The sequence below is a fragment of the Pediculus humanus genome, genomic scaffold, assembly GCF_000006295.1.
Source record: "Pediculus humanus corporis 1103172108240 genomic scaffold, whole genome shotgun sequence".
In the NCBI taxonomy this organism is placed as follows: Eukaryota; Metazoa; Arthropoda; class Insecta; order Psocodea; family Pediculidae; genus Pediculus; species Pediculus humanus.
In genome coordinates this window covers 87,248-104,436 of record NW_002987810.1, presented here as the reverse complement: position 1 = coordinate 104,436, position 17,189 = coordinate 87,248, and the positions used below count along the sequence as shown (strand labels likewise).

The window sequence follows — 17,189 nt, the reverse complement described above, 5'->3', positions numbered from 1 at the left end:
GAATTATATATTTTTATAATTACGAATTAAAACCGTTTCCCCCCTCCCCCTCAAATAGGTATATAAAAGTAAATATTAAAAATGACGCTTTGAATTTTGTTTGTATGCAACTTGTTCTGTAAGAAAGCATTGAAAAAAAAAATAAATAGGAATTGAAAAATAAAATTTTATTTTATGTAAAATGTAAATTTATTTATTTATTTTATTAACTACCGAAAAAAAAACATCGCTTATTTACAAATGTGAAAAAAAAAAATAAATAAATAAATATATTTGTAGAATAAATATAAAATATTAATCATTTCATTCATTTTTACGATAAAAAAAAATATGTAAAGAAATTGTGTGTAAAGCGGATATGAAAAAAATGATATATAACATATAAAAAAATAAAACATTTATTGAAGTTTATTATTATTATTATTATTTTCTTCTTCTTTAGTGTAAAATCTTAAAAATTATTCGAATCGATATTTATATTTAAAGCAAAAGTTTTTTTTTTAATTTTTTCTTATTTAACAAATTAAAAATAGATTTTCTATTTATAAAAAAAAAAAAATTTTATTTTCTTCAATTACATTTTATTTTCTAAATGAATTGTCACGTTTTTTTTTTGTTTTGTTAAAAATACTTTTATTTTATTAATTAATTTAATTGTCATTTGACAAAAAAAAAATGTAAATAAAAAAATTTAAAACCTTTTAAAAAAAAAAAAAAAAGTTTTACTAGAAAACACGTAGAAATTACATTTTATTTGTTTGTAAACCAAAAGTAACATGACAACTTTTACTTTCTTAAGTGATTTATTTTCTTAGATAAAATTTCTCATTTATTTTAAAATTTGAATTGCAATTTACGTGTGTTAGGTAATTTTTTTTTATTTTTTTATACCATTTAATGAAAATTTACTACGATTCTATACATAATATTATTGTGTGGCTAATTTTTTTTTTGTTTAATAATAAAAAAAAAAAAAAATTACTAAACAAACAAAATAAGTTTAAATTTAAAAAGAAAAATTTACTGTATTATTATTACTTTTTTTTTTTGCTTCCAAGAATTTTTTTTAATAAAATTATTATTAGACAAAAAAAAAAAAAAGAAAACTTTTAATGATTGGTTTTTGGTTGTGAATGTAATTAATCGTTTAAATATTTAAAAAGCAAAAGGAGGGAAAGGGGAGGGGGTGAAAAAAAATTTGTAAAATAAATTTTATACAAGTGAAATAATTTATTTATTTATTTATTTATTCGTTGAGTTGTTGTATATTTATCGGTAAAAAAAAAAATAATTACTTTATATTCCCTATGTTCCTGTTGCTTTTTACTCCCACCTTTACATATAAAATACCTTTGTAAAGATTTAATTGAATTGTGTGGGAGTTAATACGAATTGAATTAAATAAATGATTTCCTAAGGAATAAATACATTTATCAATTGAACTAATCGTTTGTAATTTTAATGTTTAAAAAAAAATTTTTTTTTTTTACTTTCTCTCTCTCTCTCTCTGGAAAAAACATTTTAATTCATTTAATTTAAAAATATTTTTTTAATTTGTTTCATGTTTTCAATTTGATGAATTACCAAGAAGAATGACACTCTTATTTTTTGTTTTTTTTTTTTGTTAATTGGAACTTCTTATGTTTTTTTTTCTTTATTTTTAATTTTATTGGTGTGTAAAAAAACTTTTGCCTTTTTTATTGCAATCTGTAACTTTAAAAGTATCAGGACAAATTATATTTTAACAATTAATTGGATTTTAAAGAGTTAATGGTAATAATTTAATTAGAAATGTGGCACCATCAGTTTTTTATTTTTAATTAAAAATAATTTTATATAATAATAGTAGCAGTGTAAAAAATACAAAATTTTATATTTTTTTAATTGTAAATTATTTCCGTTTTTGTCTTTTTATTAATTGATTTCTTTTTTTTTTATATGGTTTAAATGCATTAAAAATTTTGGTAAGGCAACAAGTCGATTTGTCGTAGGTTGAAAGTCAGAATTAGTTGGAGCGTCAAAGACTGAGCATCATCCGCCATATTTAATATTGACCGCTTCGGCTCGTAATAGGTGTAATTATTGTAGTTATTTCAATTCGAATAAATATTTACAGTTTAATTTGTATGTTGTTTTTTATTTTGACGCAGTGATTTAAAGTTTTTAAAAAAAAGTTACTTTTTATTTATATTATTAAAATGGGAGAAGATAATAAAGGTTATTTAAAAATTACATTTAATTTTTTTTTTTTGGGTATTGTTAATTTTCTGCTGTGTAATTATAAATTTTGTCATTTTAGATAGAGACAGAGATCGTGACAAGGACAGGGATAAAGATAGGGATAGAAGAAAGAGATCACGATCTAGGGATCGTAAAAAAAGATCGAAATCTAGAAGTCGAGAAAGAAAATCTAGATCTAGAAGTAGAGATAGGAAAGATAGAAGAAGAAGTAAATCAGGGTGTGAATTTTTTTAAAAAAAATTTATACGCTAATTAATTTTATGAACGTATTCACGTTAATTTTACTGTATAACATAGGTCACGAGGTCGGGATAAGCGTAGTAGTCGTCGACGTAAACCTTCTTTGTATTGGGATGTCCCACCTCCTGGGTTTGAACATATTACGCCTTTACAGTATAAAGCCATGCAAGCTGCAGGTCAAATACCAGCAAATGTAGTGGCTGACACTCCCCAAGCAGCAGTTCCAGTTGTTGGTTCAACTATTACACGCCAAGCAAGGAGATTGTATGTGGGTAATATTCCCTTTGGTGTTACCGAAGAAGAAATGATGGAGTTTTTCAATCAACAAATGCATCTTAGCGGATTGGCACAGGCAGCTGGAAATCCAGTTTTAGCTTGTCAAATTAATTTGGACAAAAACTTTGCATTTTTAGAGGTAAGTATTATTTGCTAAATGAAATAAGTATAAATTCATGAAACTAATTAAATTTAAATTGCTTTTTTTCAGTTTCGATCCATAGATGAAACAACTCAGGCTATGGCATTTGATGGTATAAATTTTAAAGGACAAAGTTTAAAAATTAGAAGACCTCATGATTATCAACCAATGCCAGGGATGTCTGAAAATCCTTCAGTTAATGTTCCAGGTATGTTTATTAAATTATTATTTACCTGTAAATCCTGATTAACATATAAATTTTTAAATTTAATTTTTTTATTTTCAATTTTAGCTGGCGTAATAAGTACAGTGGTACCTGATTCTCCACATAAAATATTTATCGGAGGCCTTCCTAATTATTTAAATGAGGATCAGGTATGTTATTGAAAAAAATATTACTTAATAAGTATAATTTTTTTTTTTTATGAAGCAAGTGTTAAACTTACAGAAACAGGTTTAGCTGCAATTTTTTTTTGGGCATTTTAATGAGAAATTATTTTTTTCAAAAAATCATATATCAATTCATTTTTATTATTCTACAGGTTGTTTTTATTATTAGTTTTTTTTTTTTTTTTTTTTAAATTGGAGCTAGCTTTTTCAGGATTATTTTCATTTAAAAAAAAAAAAAGCAATTAAATTAATTAATTTTGGATTGTCTGTAGTCTTATTTCAATGAGAAAATTTTAAAATTATTTAGGCTGTTAATTAATTTTTTTAAATTGAAAAAATTAAAACAAATAGGAAAGTGAAGAATGATTAAAACTAAACTTTATTTCTTTAAATTTATTATTATTATTAATATTATATTTATTCAATTATTTTCTGTAAGTTTAGAATACAGACAATCGAAACTAATAATTTTATTTATAATTCAGTCACTATTTTACATAATAATTAAAAGAGCAGGTAAGTGTTCATTGGATTTTGAGATGCCCACTTCACACAATTAGGAGCTTTGAATCTTTTTTTCCAGGGTTTTGTTTATACTTAGGGGTGTGCAAACATTTAATTTCATTTTGAGATTTGCAAAAGTTTCATTTATCTTAAAACCTGTGCGTTCAGGAATAGTTGGTATTCATTTTCATTGTCGTTCATTTTTTTTTCTTTTTATAGTTGACACAGTTTCAATCGAATTAAATATTTTTATTTTATTTCAATCAATCATTTTAGAAAATTTTTTCCCCTTTTTGCAGGATGTTATCATTATTTTCCCCCCGTATTGAAATACCATATTGAAATTATTTCTAAAGGTTTTTATTTAAAAAAAAAAAAAAACTCCAAGAAAATTTTTTAGCCCGTTGTAGACATATTTCAAAAAAAGAGGGAAAAAAAATTTGGCCATTGACGGGGTGTCTTAAATTGCACACCCCTTTACAGGTTTTAGGTTGATCGTTTTATTTTATCTGTTGGCTGATAAGGTGGAAACAAGACGTCCAAGTTTTGACATTTTTTTTAATTTTTTTTTTTTTGAACAGGGTTTTCTTTTTTTTTTTTTTTTTTATTTAGCTTTAGGGTTGCTATCGGCACGCCGTCAAATATCCTCAGTTTGACACCTTCCTTTTCAATTCCGCCGGAATTTCCCTGTTCTTTTTTTTTTTTTTTTTTTTCAAAATCTCTTTTTTTTAGCTTCAAAAATTTTCCTTTTCAGGGATTTTTTTCAGGTCTTTTTTTTCAGCCTAACATTCATTGAAAACATTTTTTTTTTTTTTTTTGTTCTCCCGTGTTTTAAAAAAACACATTTTTAGCGTTTTAAGGAAGGGGTTTTTCACAAATTCATTTTACTTTATATTTATACCGATATTAGATGGGGAGGGAAGTTAAAGTTAAAATTTTGCAAACAAACAATTTTTTAAGCAGTTGAATTCTTTCATTCATTCTACATCTTGGGTTTTAAATCAGTTAATTCAGGTACATTACCGTGTAGTAATACGATGAGAGAAAAAAAAAAAAAAGTTTCTAAAGCGTTTGAAAATTATATAAAATTCGAAATGTAATGTAGAGATAATCGTAGAGAAAGAAATAGGCAATATGATATTTAAATTTAAATATGAATAATGAACCTGGATTGACTGATTTAAATTATTTAGTAAAATAAGAAGGTACATGAATACTGATCAGTACGTCTGTTTCCCCTTTGTCACAGCCAAAGGCGGCTCGCCCCGGCATCTTGGTCCAACTCTGGAGATTCTGTATGGCTTCTATTGTTGTACTCTATCTTCTAGTCAGGCAAGTCATATTTTTTAATACTCACAAAACAGATGCGGTGCTAGTCTCATTAGAATAACCAATTTTTATTAATCAAAAAAAAAAAAAAAAAAAATTCTTTAAAAATGACTATTCTCGCCCATTTAAATTCATTACATTGGAATTGCATTAAAAAAAATTTTTTTTTTTTTTTTTTAATATAAATACACATTTAAATTTTACATTTTTCGATCATGAGAAAACTGATCATAACGACTAAATGTAAAATTGGTAAGTATGTAAATAAAATTGGTTATTCTATTATACAAAAAAAAAAAAAGTAAAAAAGTAAAAAAGTTATAAACTGCTTTAAAATTTGCAGAACAATTATAGATAGCCGAAAAAAAAAAAAAAAAAAAATCTGTGAGCAAATTCTGTGTCGTGAGTATTATTTAAATATAAAACAATAAAAATGACACCAATCATCAATATTTTTTTTTTTATATTTGTAAAAAAGGGAAAAAATACACAAAAATAAATGCGCCATTTCGTTTTTTTTTTTTTTTTTTTTTTTTTTTTTGGAAAGAACGACTTATATTTTATATTTATTAATTTCGAAATTGATGATTTGTGCCCATAAACACTCATTAAAATGATGTGCTTTAATTAAGTAAAATAATTTGTGAGTTAATTATTTTTTCTCGTGTTTTTTTTTTTAGCTGAAAGAACTTCTCATGAGTTTTGGACAGTTAAGAGCATTCAATTTAGTTATGGATTCAACGACCGGATTAAGTAAGGGATACGCTTTCTGTCTCTTTGTCGACATAAACGTAACGGATCAGGTAAGATGTGTGTGTGTGTGTGAGAGAGAGAGAGAACTTAAAATTATTTGAATTTTTCTTTTAAAACGATGATAATTTGTTGTTGTAGGCCATAGCGGGTCTTAACGGAATGCAATTAGGTGATAAAAAGTTGATCGTTCAAAGAGCGAGTGTCGGAGCTAAGAATACAGCTTTGGGTCAACAAGCTCCGGTTCAAATTCAGGTACCCGGATTGACAAGCGTGGGAATGTCCGGTCCGCCGACAGAGGTCATTATCGAAAATGAGTACACAACAATAAGTATATTTTTTTTTTTTTGATATATTGATAAAAAAATTAAAAATGTAATTGTAGGTTTTGTGTCTTCTAAACATGGTCACTCCCAGCGAATTAAATGACGAAGAAGAATACGAGGATATTTTAGAGGACATTAAAGAGGAATGTAACAAACACGGGGTCGTTAAGTCATTAGAAATTCCAAGGCCTATTTTGGGCGTGGACGTTCCTGGTTGTGGAAAGGTTGTATTTGTTTTTCGGATTATATTAATTTATCGGCGGTTTCTGTTGTGCTAACAATTTTTTTCATTTTTTTTTTTTTTTTTAGGTTTTCGTCGAATTTAATTCGGTTTTGGATTGTCAAAAAGCTCAACAAGCTTTGACAGGTCGTAAATTTAATCATAGAGTTGTAGTGACATCGTATTTCGATCCCGATAAGTATCACAGAAGAGAATTTTAAATTGTAATATTGGAAATAATTTGAATTTAGTCTCGAGAAAAATTAAAAAAAAAAAAAAAAGAAAAAAATTATTCCCGTTCTAGAACTGTTGGAAAATCGCATTAAAAAAAAAGAAAAAAAATTATAGAAAAAAAAAAGAGTGAAAATTATATTAAAAGTAAATTTAACAATTAGTCTAAGGTATAAAAAGAGCAAAAAATAATAATAATAATTTTCATTGATTAAATGACGTCACTACGATCAGACTTCTACTTCGGATTTTGATACCCTTGAAAATTTGGGGCCGCGTATCACGTCTCCCAAAATTAATTTATCAAGTAAAAAATAAATTCCACCGCCTAAAACAAGCATGGAAAGGCCTACCAACGTAACCGTCGCCCATGCTGGAATCAAAGGTTTTTCTGGAAACAAAAAAAAAAGTCGGTTAATTTTAAATTAAAAATTAATTTTAAATTTCATTGTTGTTATTATTATTATTACTACTACTACTATTATTATTTGTTTACATCAGCAGTCATTAGTTTTATTTGTTTTGTGTTTGAATTTTTTTTTTTTAATTTTAAATCCGTCAATGTAATAATAATAATAATAACTCATAATAATAAATGATAGTGGATGATAAAAAAATTGCAGCCGTTTTTTTTATTTTTTTATTTTTTTAATTTGGAAAAAATTAAATTGGAAAAAAGGTTATAAATGGAAAAGTTGTTGTTGTTGAATAATAACTAACATGCAAAAAAATTAAATTAAATTAAATTAAACGTTATTTTGAATTGTAATCATCTACTAAGAGGAGCTTTTATAGAATGATAATTAAAATAAAGTTTTTTTTTAACATAATAATAATAATTATTATTCTTATTTAAAAGATCCTACCATTTTTTAATATTAAAAAAGGATTTTTAGGTACATAAAAACTTACTGTAATAAGTTCTCGTAATTGCTTTTCTTCCGGTAAGAATAACTCTTCGACCTTCAATTTCTGTTATTATCGAACACAGAAAAACTAAAAATAATTAAAAATTAATTAAATTTTATTAATTATTAATATATTTCACAAAAAAAAAAGTAAAAATTGAATGATTAAATTTCCGCCATTTTTGAAAATGATTCAGAGATTTTTGTTTGTCGTTGCGTAAACAATTAAATAAATATCGTAGTTTAAATTAAAAAGTTTTTTTGCTTACTCGATAAAATAAAAATAAAACGAAACGTTATTATTTTTGCAAACATTTTGAGGTTGTAACGGAAAAATAAAAAACAAAATTTGAATTTTTTTTTCTTTATAACGTAATCTCACGAGGATAAAAGTTTACTTCGTTGTACTAATTTTTTTTGTAAAAGAGCAAAACGAAAATCTTATCAGTTCGTTATCTATGTTTACGGATAAACAGTTAAATATATAAAAAAATAAAACAAAAATTGTTTTCTTATAATCGTATACCTCACATAATTTGTCATTTTTCTGTTTAGTCGTTGATGACGAAATCATCATATCCAAGATGAGAAAACAATTGAGCGCGTTCAGGTATCGTAAAATTGATCGATAAAAATTCCCTTGTTCCAAATGTTTTTCACTTCGTTATAAAACAAACACAATTCGAAAAAAATAAAACAAATAATTGTTCCGACGATGACCAAAACCAATATTTGTAAAAATGATTTATAATATTTCAACGAAGTCAATATAATTAACATTCCTAATGACGTAATGAGCGTGAGCACCGATGACGAAATGACACCCTTAAAAAAAAAATAAACAAATGATTTTGGCGCGCAAATTAGTGGCCCCGAAAATTAAGTTCGTGCAAGTCGGTTTCTTGTGTTTGATTGTGTTAAATTATTATTTACCATAAAATAACAGGGATTGTGTATTTGATTACAATTTAAACTACCCAATTGTGCTACCAATGATATAAAAACTATAAATAATGTTATGTAATATGTAAATATGGCGGGTAAAAATTCGTTTTTATTTTCCATGCAATAATTTTCGGTGAGAAAAATTAACTGGATAACGTGACACAAAATCTGGAAAACAAAGTAAGAGAATATTTATTAATATGTCTGAATGATTCAAGTTGAGAGATAAGTTTAAGTTACCATTTCGAATATTTTAATTATTATCCAAGAAATAGAAAATTTTCTACAAGATGATTTTTTATTTGACGTGCATTGGTGTGGCAAACCAGGTAATAATTTATCATTATTATCATCGAGATATAATTTGGAATGTGCACAATCGTCGTCTGCTAATTTTTTAATAACGTCTTCTATAATTTTAAGTATTCTCGTTTTTTGAACTTCGGTCAAAGAATGAAATTCTTTCGTGTACGGTGGAGATTTACCACGTTTGAATTTTTTCCCTTCTCCATATTGTTTTTTTTTTATCGTTTCGAAATCACCTTCGTCATCTAAATCATTATTAGGCTCTTTAAAAATTTCTAGAAATTTTTTAGAATTTTCTTTATTTGTCACTTCCCAACAATTGTTAACTAATAAATGATGACCGATAAAATTTTTTTTTTTTTCTCTAATTGGATTTTTATAAGGTTTCCCTGTTATCCTGTTTGACGTTTTCGATCCTTCAAAAAATTCTTCTTCCCTGGATATTTTATGAATTTCCACAGGATCTGGATCGTACATCATGTTTCTATAAATTCTATAATTTTTTTGATCCAAAGCCACTTGCTCATATGTTTTTTTCAAATATGGATTTTTTTTATTATCAATTTTATGATTTGATTTGTTTTTATGTGATTCCAAACATGTCACGTTTTCACTCTCCTTCGAACACGTACTGTCTTCATCCTAAAATTTTTTATTTTTCTTATTAATAATAATAATTTTTAAAAGATGTATTTTTATTTTACAATTACCTCATTCATTTTGTAATTTTTTAAAAATTTAAACAAAAAAAAATCTATATATATTTTCCCCCCCCCAAAAAAAAATTTAAAAAAATTTTGTTTATGTTTATGAAAAGTACCTAATAAATTTTTTATGTTGGCAATATTTTACAACGGTCATGATATAATTTTCAAGTTCTTCTTCTTCCACTTTACTATTTATTATGTTGGTACTTTTTTGTATTTTAAATTTAAGTTTTAAAACTATCGAATGTTCGTAATAAAGTCTGCGTGTAGGAGTATTAAACACATAAAAAAAAAATTTAATTATGTAAGGAAAAAATAATAAAGTCGGGAGTGCCCTCGGGAGCACTCCGTTAATCGGGAGTGGTGGTGTACTCCTGTAATCCAACTACTTGGGGGCTAGATGTAGAGGATGTTTTAAGGGCGGAGATTCTGGAATCGGATTTCCCACTAGGGGTAAATCTTCAACTTGGATACCTTGGGGGAGCCCGAGTTGAGCTTAAAAAGGGGAGAAATCGGCCCAAAAGTCACCTAATTGAGAGTAGTGGGTTCAAGTCTTGAGAGTGGGAGTTCAATTTCAGCTCTTTCAAACAAGAACAGACCTGTACCTAAGTAAGAGGATAAGTGAGTTAGAACTCTTTTGAGGCATTGAGGATGTGTGGATCCTTGTTCGAGGGGGTGAAACTGGGTACTTGATTCAAGTAGGGAAAATGCAGAGCTGCGATGTGAAAGGAAGACAAAGATGATGAGGCAGGAACGTTGGTAACAAATCGGGACTGTCTCTCGAGGGGTAAAAAGGGGAAGTACCGGAACCTTCCTCAAGTGGGATAAAAAAGGAAAAAATAATAAAAAAAATAAAAACGTTTTAATTATTTATTTTATTGAATTATTTAAGTACAATTAAAATAACTTTAATAAATTTTAAAACTAATTGAAAAAAAAGGCACAGACAATTTTTTTAAGCATAAAGAAAAAAACAAATAAATTAGTTACTTAAAATTTAAACATTTAAAAAAAAATAAAAGTAAATGTTCTAGAAGTTTTTTTTTTTTTTTCTTATTAAATTAAAGATGATGATGACGAACCATCATTTCTCGTGTACCATATTTTTTTCAAAGATGACGAAACAAAACTAAAATTATCCGGTAAATTTTAATTAATATTGATATTACGACGATTTTCCGATTTCCTAACGACAAAATATTTATAAAAAAATTTAAAAAAATATCTTATTCCACGCCATTTTCTTGATTTTATTTTTAATGCCATGTAATTTTTATAACCGTTTAATCTATTGTAATGACGTTCCAGAGCAAAAACTGAATGTTCGAGTGATTGAATTTTTTTAGCTACGATTTCTTTAACCATTTGAACATCCGGAAGTACCGGATCCCTTATTAAATCCATAAGATATTGTACGAATATCCTTTTTTCTCTTATTCTATCTTTAACTCCATCCAAGCAATGATTTTTAACATTATTATTATTATTATTATTATTATTATTCGTATTATTAACTATTTTTAAATCGTTTTCAATATCGTGACGAAATAGAGAAACATTCGATTCGTTTAACAAATTTTCATTTTCCACGTCACAAACGTTTTTTTCATTTGATTTCGTTTCGTAAATTTTATTGTCCGGATATAATTTTTTTATTAAATAATTTGACAAATTCATAATTATTACCTTGCAAAAGCTAAAAAATAAATTCGCGTAACAATGATTATCATTATCGTTACCACCATTTTGTTTTTTCACGTTTTCCTCCGGAGCATCGTACCACAATAAATCTGTATCATCATCATCATCATCATCGTCATGGTCATTGAGAGTATTTCGATTGGATATTTTAGTATCAGAATTAAATTTTTTAACGGTTTTCATAAAAATTTTCGTTTTGTATATTTGCTTTTCGAGATGTATTAAACTTTTAATTATTTTAGGTTCCAAAAATATAGTTTCTTTTATTTTTTCAGAAAATTCATTTTCGGTGAGAGAATAAACGCCGGCCGGATTATTAGGTACGGAAAATATTTTTGTTACTTCGTTTAAATTCCATAAAACTTTTAACCAGGCTTTTTTTTCTATTTCTCCAGTCAAACATTTACATTTATCAGTTAGAGATTTTAATAATATTTTTGATGAATTGTCATTATCGTATTCGATATTATTATTATTATTTATACGATTGCGTTTAAAGTCGGGGTCGTAAAAAGACAAATAACTATTGTAAAAAGATTCCAGTAATTTAATTGCCTGAAAAACGTAATTTTCGCGTAAGCAAAAATCAATTTCTTTAAAAACTTCGTCTTCCGTCATTGTTGTCATTTGTGAAACGATGCAAGAATTCGATAAATTGATAACTTTAAATTTAGGATCATTATTATAATCATTATTGCAACAATTTCTCCAAATAGCCGTTTCCGGTAACGATGTTTTCAAGTAAATATCTAAAAGGGGTAAAAAAAGAAAAAAAAACAAAAAAAAATTTTCGGACAAACGGAATTAAGTAAACGTGTAAACAAAAACAATAATGGAAACTTACTAACTTTCAAACGTGAATAGTTTTGAATTTTTATTTTTATTATTATTATTAATAATATAATCAATAATCGGACATATTGATTTTTGAGATTGAACGTCGTTGGAAAAAATTTCAATCGGTTCATTAAGACATACGGGGGGTTTTGAATGAATTTCTTTATCAAAATCTGTCGTCTGCTTTTTTTCTTCAGGATCAGGTTTTATCATTTGGAGAATCGTTTCGCTGTCGTTTAAAGACGATTTTTTGTACGTTGTTTCCGGTTTGTTTTCATCCGTATCCGTTTCTTGTTTTTGTATCGTCGTTAAACATTGTAAAAAGTTTGAATTAATGACGTCATCAATTTTTTTACTCATTAAATTTTCATCTTGTTTTATGTGAAGATCGCTCGTGCTGGAAGAAGTGCTGACAACATCGGAAATTTCAAATTTTTTTTTTATTTTCATGACAATGTCGAATATATCTTTGATTACTGTGCTTAAATCGTTTGTTTCCGTCGTTTGTTGTTGTTTGTTGTCTTCCGACAGACTTTCTTTTATTTTAATTAAATTAATCAACTCGTCTACAATTTCCGTGTAATTTTTTTTATTTTCATCATCGTTGCGTTGCCCCGAATTCATGTTGCTGCTGTCGTTGTTGTTGTTGTTGTCGTTATTGTTGTTGGCATTCTCTTGTTTTTTCAACGGAACAATTGTTTGTTTTTTCACATCGCATCCGTACAATGTATTTTTGTTTTTCTTTTTCGGAATCGTTTTACTCGTGCAACTATTTACCTCTTTTAAAAAATTACTTTTCTTTGACGATAATAATTTTTTAGATGGTTTTGCATGGTTTTGCATGGTTTTCGATTGATCTTGACGTTCTTCCTGTTTTTCGGGGATTCTTTTCACCGTCGTCAATTTCGGTAAAGTGTCGATAAATTTTTCAATTTTTTTCAAATCTTCCTATAAAAAAGAAAAGAAAAAACCAATTAATCGGTCTGTTTGTTACGTCATTGATATAATCCATAATATTTTTGTCCAGTAAAAAAAAATTTCCATACCTTGATTTTAATATCTTTTTCATCGTAATGAGGACGTGAATCGCTTTCGTAACATTTATTATCCAAAAAAACAGCTCTTATTTGTTTCGATGGTATACCATCGGTCATTTCTTTTTTTTTCGGTACGAACATGAAAGTAACAAACGGGGGATCATTTTCCGAATCCGTTAATCTTCCTGGGAAAAATTTCTTATCCGAATTCGTTTCGATTAATTTTTTCAAATTGTTTATCGTCAACGGAATTATAGATTTTGTATTTATGTGAGAATCCGATTGTATTATAAGGGATGGAAAACTTATTTTTTCATATTCGTCTGATATATTAACGGGTCCGAATATGAAAAACGTTTTGTTTTTAGAATCTAATAAAAATGAATCCGATATTGTTTTTGTTAAAGCAACATCTGATTTTTCTTTATTTTTTTTCATTGTTAATAATGTATGCGATTTACTTTTGTGTAAATTTTTCACCCATTTAATCTCTTGACGCCTGATATTATTATTATCATTTATCGATTGATTTAATTTAAAATTAATATTATTCGGTAATTTTTTTTCAAATGGTTTTTCTTCTTTAACGTCGCTTGTTAAATTTGTATTTTTTATTTCGGATTCGTTTAAAATAGCATCGAGATTTTCTTTTAACGTTTTCATTTGTTTTATGAAAGGCGACATTTTTTTTCCCACAGGTTTTGTCCGTTGAGATTTTTGGATTATTGTGGGCGAAATCATCCTGGAATTTGTTTCGTTCGATAATTTACAACAAATTTTATCGCATAAATTTTTAAATTTTTTTTCTATCGGTTTTGATATTTTATTATTATTATCATAATTATAATAATAATAATAATTATTATTATTATGATTAAATTTATTGAATGACGAATCGACAGCTGGAGTAGTTTTTTTATACGGTTTTTTCTTATCCCAAAAAATTCCAGGAGTTACTGTGGGATTATAATTTTGTTTTTCCAAATTTTCAATATTAAAATTCGTTAATTTTTTTTTAGGTTCTCTATTTAAATTATTATTATTATTATTATTATTATTATTATTATTATTATTATAACTCGATGGTTGTTTAATAATTTTTCCATTAGTTTTTTTAATGTGAAAATTTGATTTTTCCGTTGTTACATTTAGGGTACGACGAAAGTTTAATTTGCATTTATTATAATTGAAAAAATTTGCTGAAAATTTTTTCAAATCGAAATTTAAATGATCTTCGTGTGTACCATCATCATCATTATTATTATTATTATCATCGTCATCATCGATCTTATTATTATTATTATCATCATCAGTTAAATTTTCTTTCGAACTACGTTTATCGGTGTTGGAAGTTAAAGGTTTTGTAACGCTTGTCGTAGTTTTACATTTTCCACGACTTATTTTATCTTCCACGATTTTACTCGTTTTTCCATTCGCGGTCTCGATCGTGTTTTTCTCCGACGATACTTCCGGTATATTTTTTTTCGATTTAACCGAATCGATCGTTTTCGAATTTGGAGTATTCGGGGTACGAGGAGGACTCGTAAATAAATGTTCCGATGATTTTTTACTCGTTAAAAATTCTTTAAATATTTTATTATGAACCGGATATTCAGGTATTTCTTTTTTACCGGAAACGTATGCGAATTCATTATTTTTTCGAATGTTTGAAGATTCGACAATTTCATCAGCGACCGTCGTCTTGGAAATTTTCGATTGCGTTTCCGGAAAATTATTTTTTATAATTTTCCCTTCGTTGTCATAAGTCGTTTTATCAAAAGGATGATTCGATGATTTTATAATTTTTCCACATTCCAAATTTGTTTTCGATGATTTTCCAGTCGCTTCTTTTTTTTCTTCTTCAATTGATGAAAAAATTTTTTTATAAGTACCTTTAACATTTTCAGAAGGTGAACTCAAATTATTATTATTATTATTATTATTATTATTAACGGGAGACACTTTCGATATCGATTTATTATTTTTATTTATCGACATTTCATTATCGGATAATTTAAAATTTATTAATAATTTTTTATTTTGTTCGTACAAATCAGTCAATAATTTTTTTTCCGTTATAAAATTTTTTTTTCCAAAAAATTTTTTCCCAGGTAACATTTTCAAATTTTTTCCCCTCTTATCCCGTGCTGGAAACAACTCTCCGTTAACAAATTGATTTATTATATCGTGATTATTTTTTTTTATAATTTTTTTCTCTCGAATTGTTTTTTTTGTTTTGTTTTCAGGTTTGTTAACTTTCGTTTTGTTTATTTCCCTTTTTCTTATCGTTATGTTGACATTACTGTGAAAAGTGTTACGAACTTTATCTGTTATATCATTCAATACGCTTATGTGATGTATTGGTAACAATGATAACATGCATTGTACCAGAGTAACGTATTCTTGTACGGTTTGAGTTCGAGTATAATGAATTCCGGGGGTTTTTTTCTCAAAATCAAGTTTTCCAAGAGTTGGTTTCAAATTATTTGGATCTTTTATTTGTGGAAATTTAAAAATTTTCGTATCGTTTAATTTTGCTTTGAGTAATAACTCGACAAACGATAGCAAAGTTTTATGTTTTTTATTGTTTGACTTTTTTTTCTTTTTCTTATCGATTAATATCGTATTATATATATCGAATAAAGCTTCGATCGATGGCGTATAACGAGCTTTTTTTATTTTATTTTTATTTTTTTTATTTTTAACCGACGAATTATTAAAAACGCGTGGATGTTTTTGAGATTTTCCCGAAGAGAAAGATGACGTTTCCGTTACGCAATCGGTATATTCAGAAGATGAATTGGATAAATCGCATTCGACCGATTTTGAAATTTTGAAATTTTTATCACCGTGTTCAAACGTTTTAATTTGTTCGCTTGTTTTCAATATATCATCATCATCGAGTTTTTCTTCTTCTTTTGATAAATTCGTGTTCGAAGATCTAACAATTGTGAAAGTTTCGTTCGAAACGGATGATAGTAAAAATATTTCGTTTGATGATTTTCCCAAAGTTTTATTTTTTCCATCCGCTGATGATGAAATTGAAATTTTCGATTTGATTTTATTTACTTTTGATTTAACAAAAACCTGCGAAGCCGATGATGATGATGATGGTAATGGAGTATCATAGGTTTCAATTTTACGTTTTATCTTTTCCTTCGTATATGATTTATTATCAATATTTTCTCTACTGGGGGAAAAATCCGAATCGTAATCAATTATTTTAACGTCATTTTTTTCATCATCGTCATCACCATCATCGTCATCCCCATCATCGTCATTACATTCATTGTCATCACATTCATCATTATCATCATTTGAAATTTCACGGTTTTCATTTATTTTTTTAATTGTTTCCAAATAATTTTCCAATTCTAAATGTATATCGATGTCGTCCATTAATCTCGTATAGACCGGAAAAAATATTTTTTTTATTTTATCGGAATCATAATTTTTTTTTTCATTTTTCGTTATTATTTCCGTTTTAAAATTTTCTCTCATCAACATATTAATCACAATTTAATTTCTTCCGCTTTTCCGTTTTTCTTTCTTTCTTTACACTATATAAATATATATATATATATATACATTTACAAAATTGAAACTTTATAAAAATTTATTATTATTATAGAACGTATATATGTAAGTTAGAATGATATTAATTATATATAGATAATATTAACGGTTATCAAAAAATAATAATAATTAAAATATTCGTATGTAAACGCGTGAGTGCGCGTGCGCGTGTGAAAAATACATAAAATTTAAATATACGCCTCAATTATCGTACGTAAAATAATCTAAAAAAAAAAAAGAAAAATTTATTTTTATCTTTTCTCGCATTCGTTTTTCTTATTTATTTATTTATTTTTAATATATATATATATATATATATATTTATATATATTATTTATTTACGATTCGGCTTCTTTTCTTTTGAGTAATGGTCGATGTATACATAAATATTTTTTTTCCCCTCCCTTCGTATCAGAATTCAAATCGGACCAATGAAAATCCTTGTCTTGATGCATTTTCATGAGTCGGACAAACTGTAAAAATATATTTTTCTACTTATTATTATTATTTTAAAATATTATCA

At 26.4% G+C, this 17,189-nt stretch overlaps 3 protein-coding genes across 3 annotated transcripts; 1 reads left to right on the top strand and 2 right to left on the bottom strand.

Annotated features, from left to right (window-relative positions):
- Positions 1–2,198: 2,198 nt before the first annotated feature.
- On the top strand, positions 2,199–6,639 carry Phum_PHUM460480 (Splicing factor U2AF 50 kDa subunit, putative; the record flags this gene model as incomplete). Its single annotated transcript, XM_002430000.1, has 9 exons — positions 2,199–2,217; positions 2,300–2,459; positions 2,539–2,896; positions 2,969–3,107; positions 3,192–3,274; positions 5,803–5,925; positions 6,014–6,172; positions 6,258–6,422; positions 6,508–6,639. 9 exons carry the CDS (start codon positions 2,199–2,201, stop codon positions 6,637–6,639), a joined length of 1,338 nt encoding a protein of 445 aa, XP_002430045.1.
- A 1,524-nt stretch (positions 6,640–8,163) lies between these two features.
- Phum_PHUM460470 (uncharacterized protein) lies at positions 8,164–9,288 on the bottom strand (the record flags this gene model as incomplete). The annotated part of the gene is made up of 3 exons (XM_002429999.1): positions 8,164–8,382; positions 8,491–8,670; positions 8,743–9,288. The coding sequence occupies 3 exons, from the start codon at positions 9,286–9,288 to the stop codon at positions 8,164–8,166; spliced, it is 945 nt and encodes a 314-aa protein (XP_002430044.1).
- Positions 9,289–10,664: 1,376 nt separating this feature from the next.
- Positions 10,665–16,597, bottom strand: Phum_PHUM460460 (uncharacterized protein; the record flags this gene model as incomplete). Its single annotated transcript, XM_002429998.1, has 7 exons — positions 10,665–11,201; positions 11,274–11,965; positions 12,065–13,001; positions 13,100–13,832; positions 13,983–14,112; positions 14,425–14,949; positions 14,983–16,597. 7 exons carry the CDS (start codon positions 16,595–16,597, stop codon positions 10,665–10,667), a joined length of 5,169 nt encoding a protein of 1,722 aa, XP_002430043.1.
- Between the last annotated feature and the right edge of the window lie 592 nt (positions 16,598–17,189).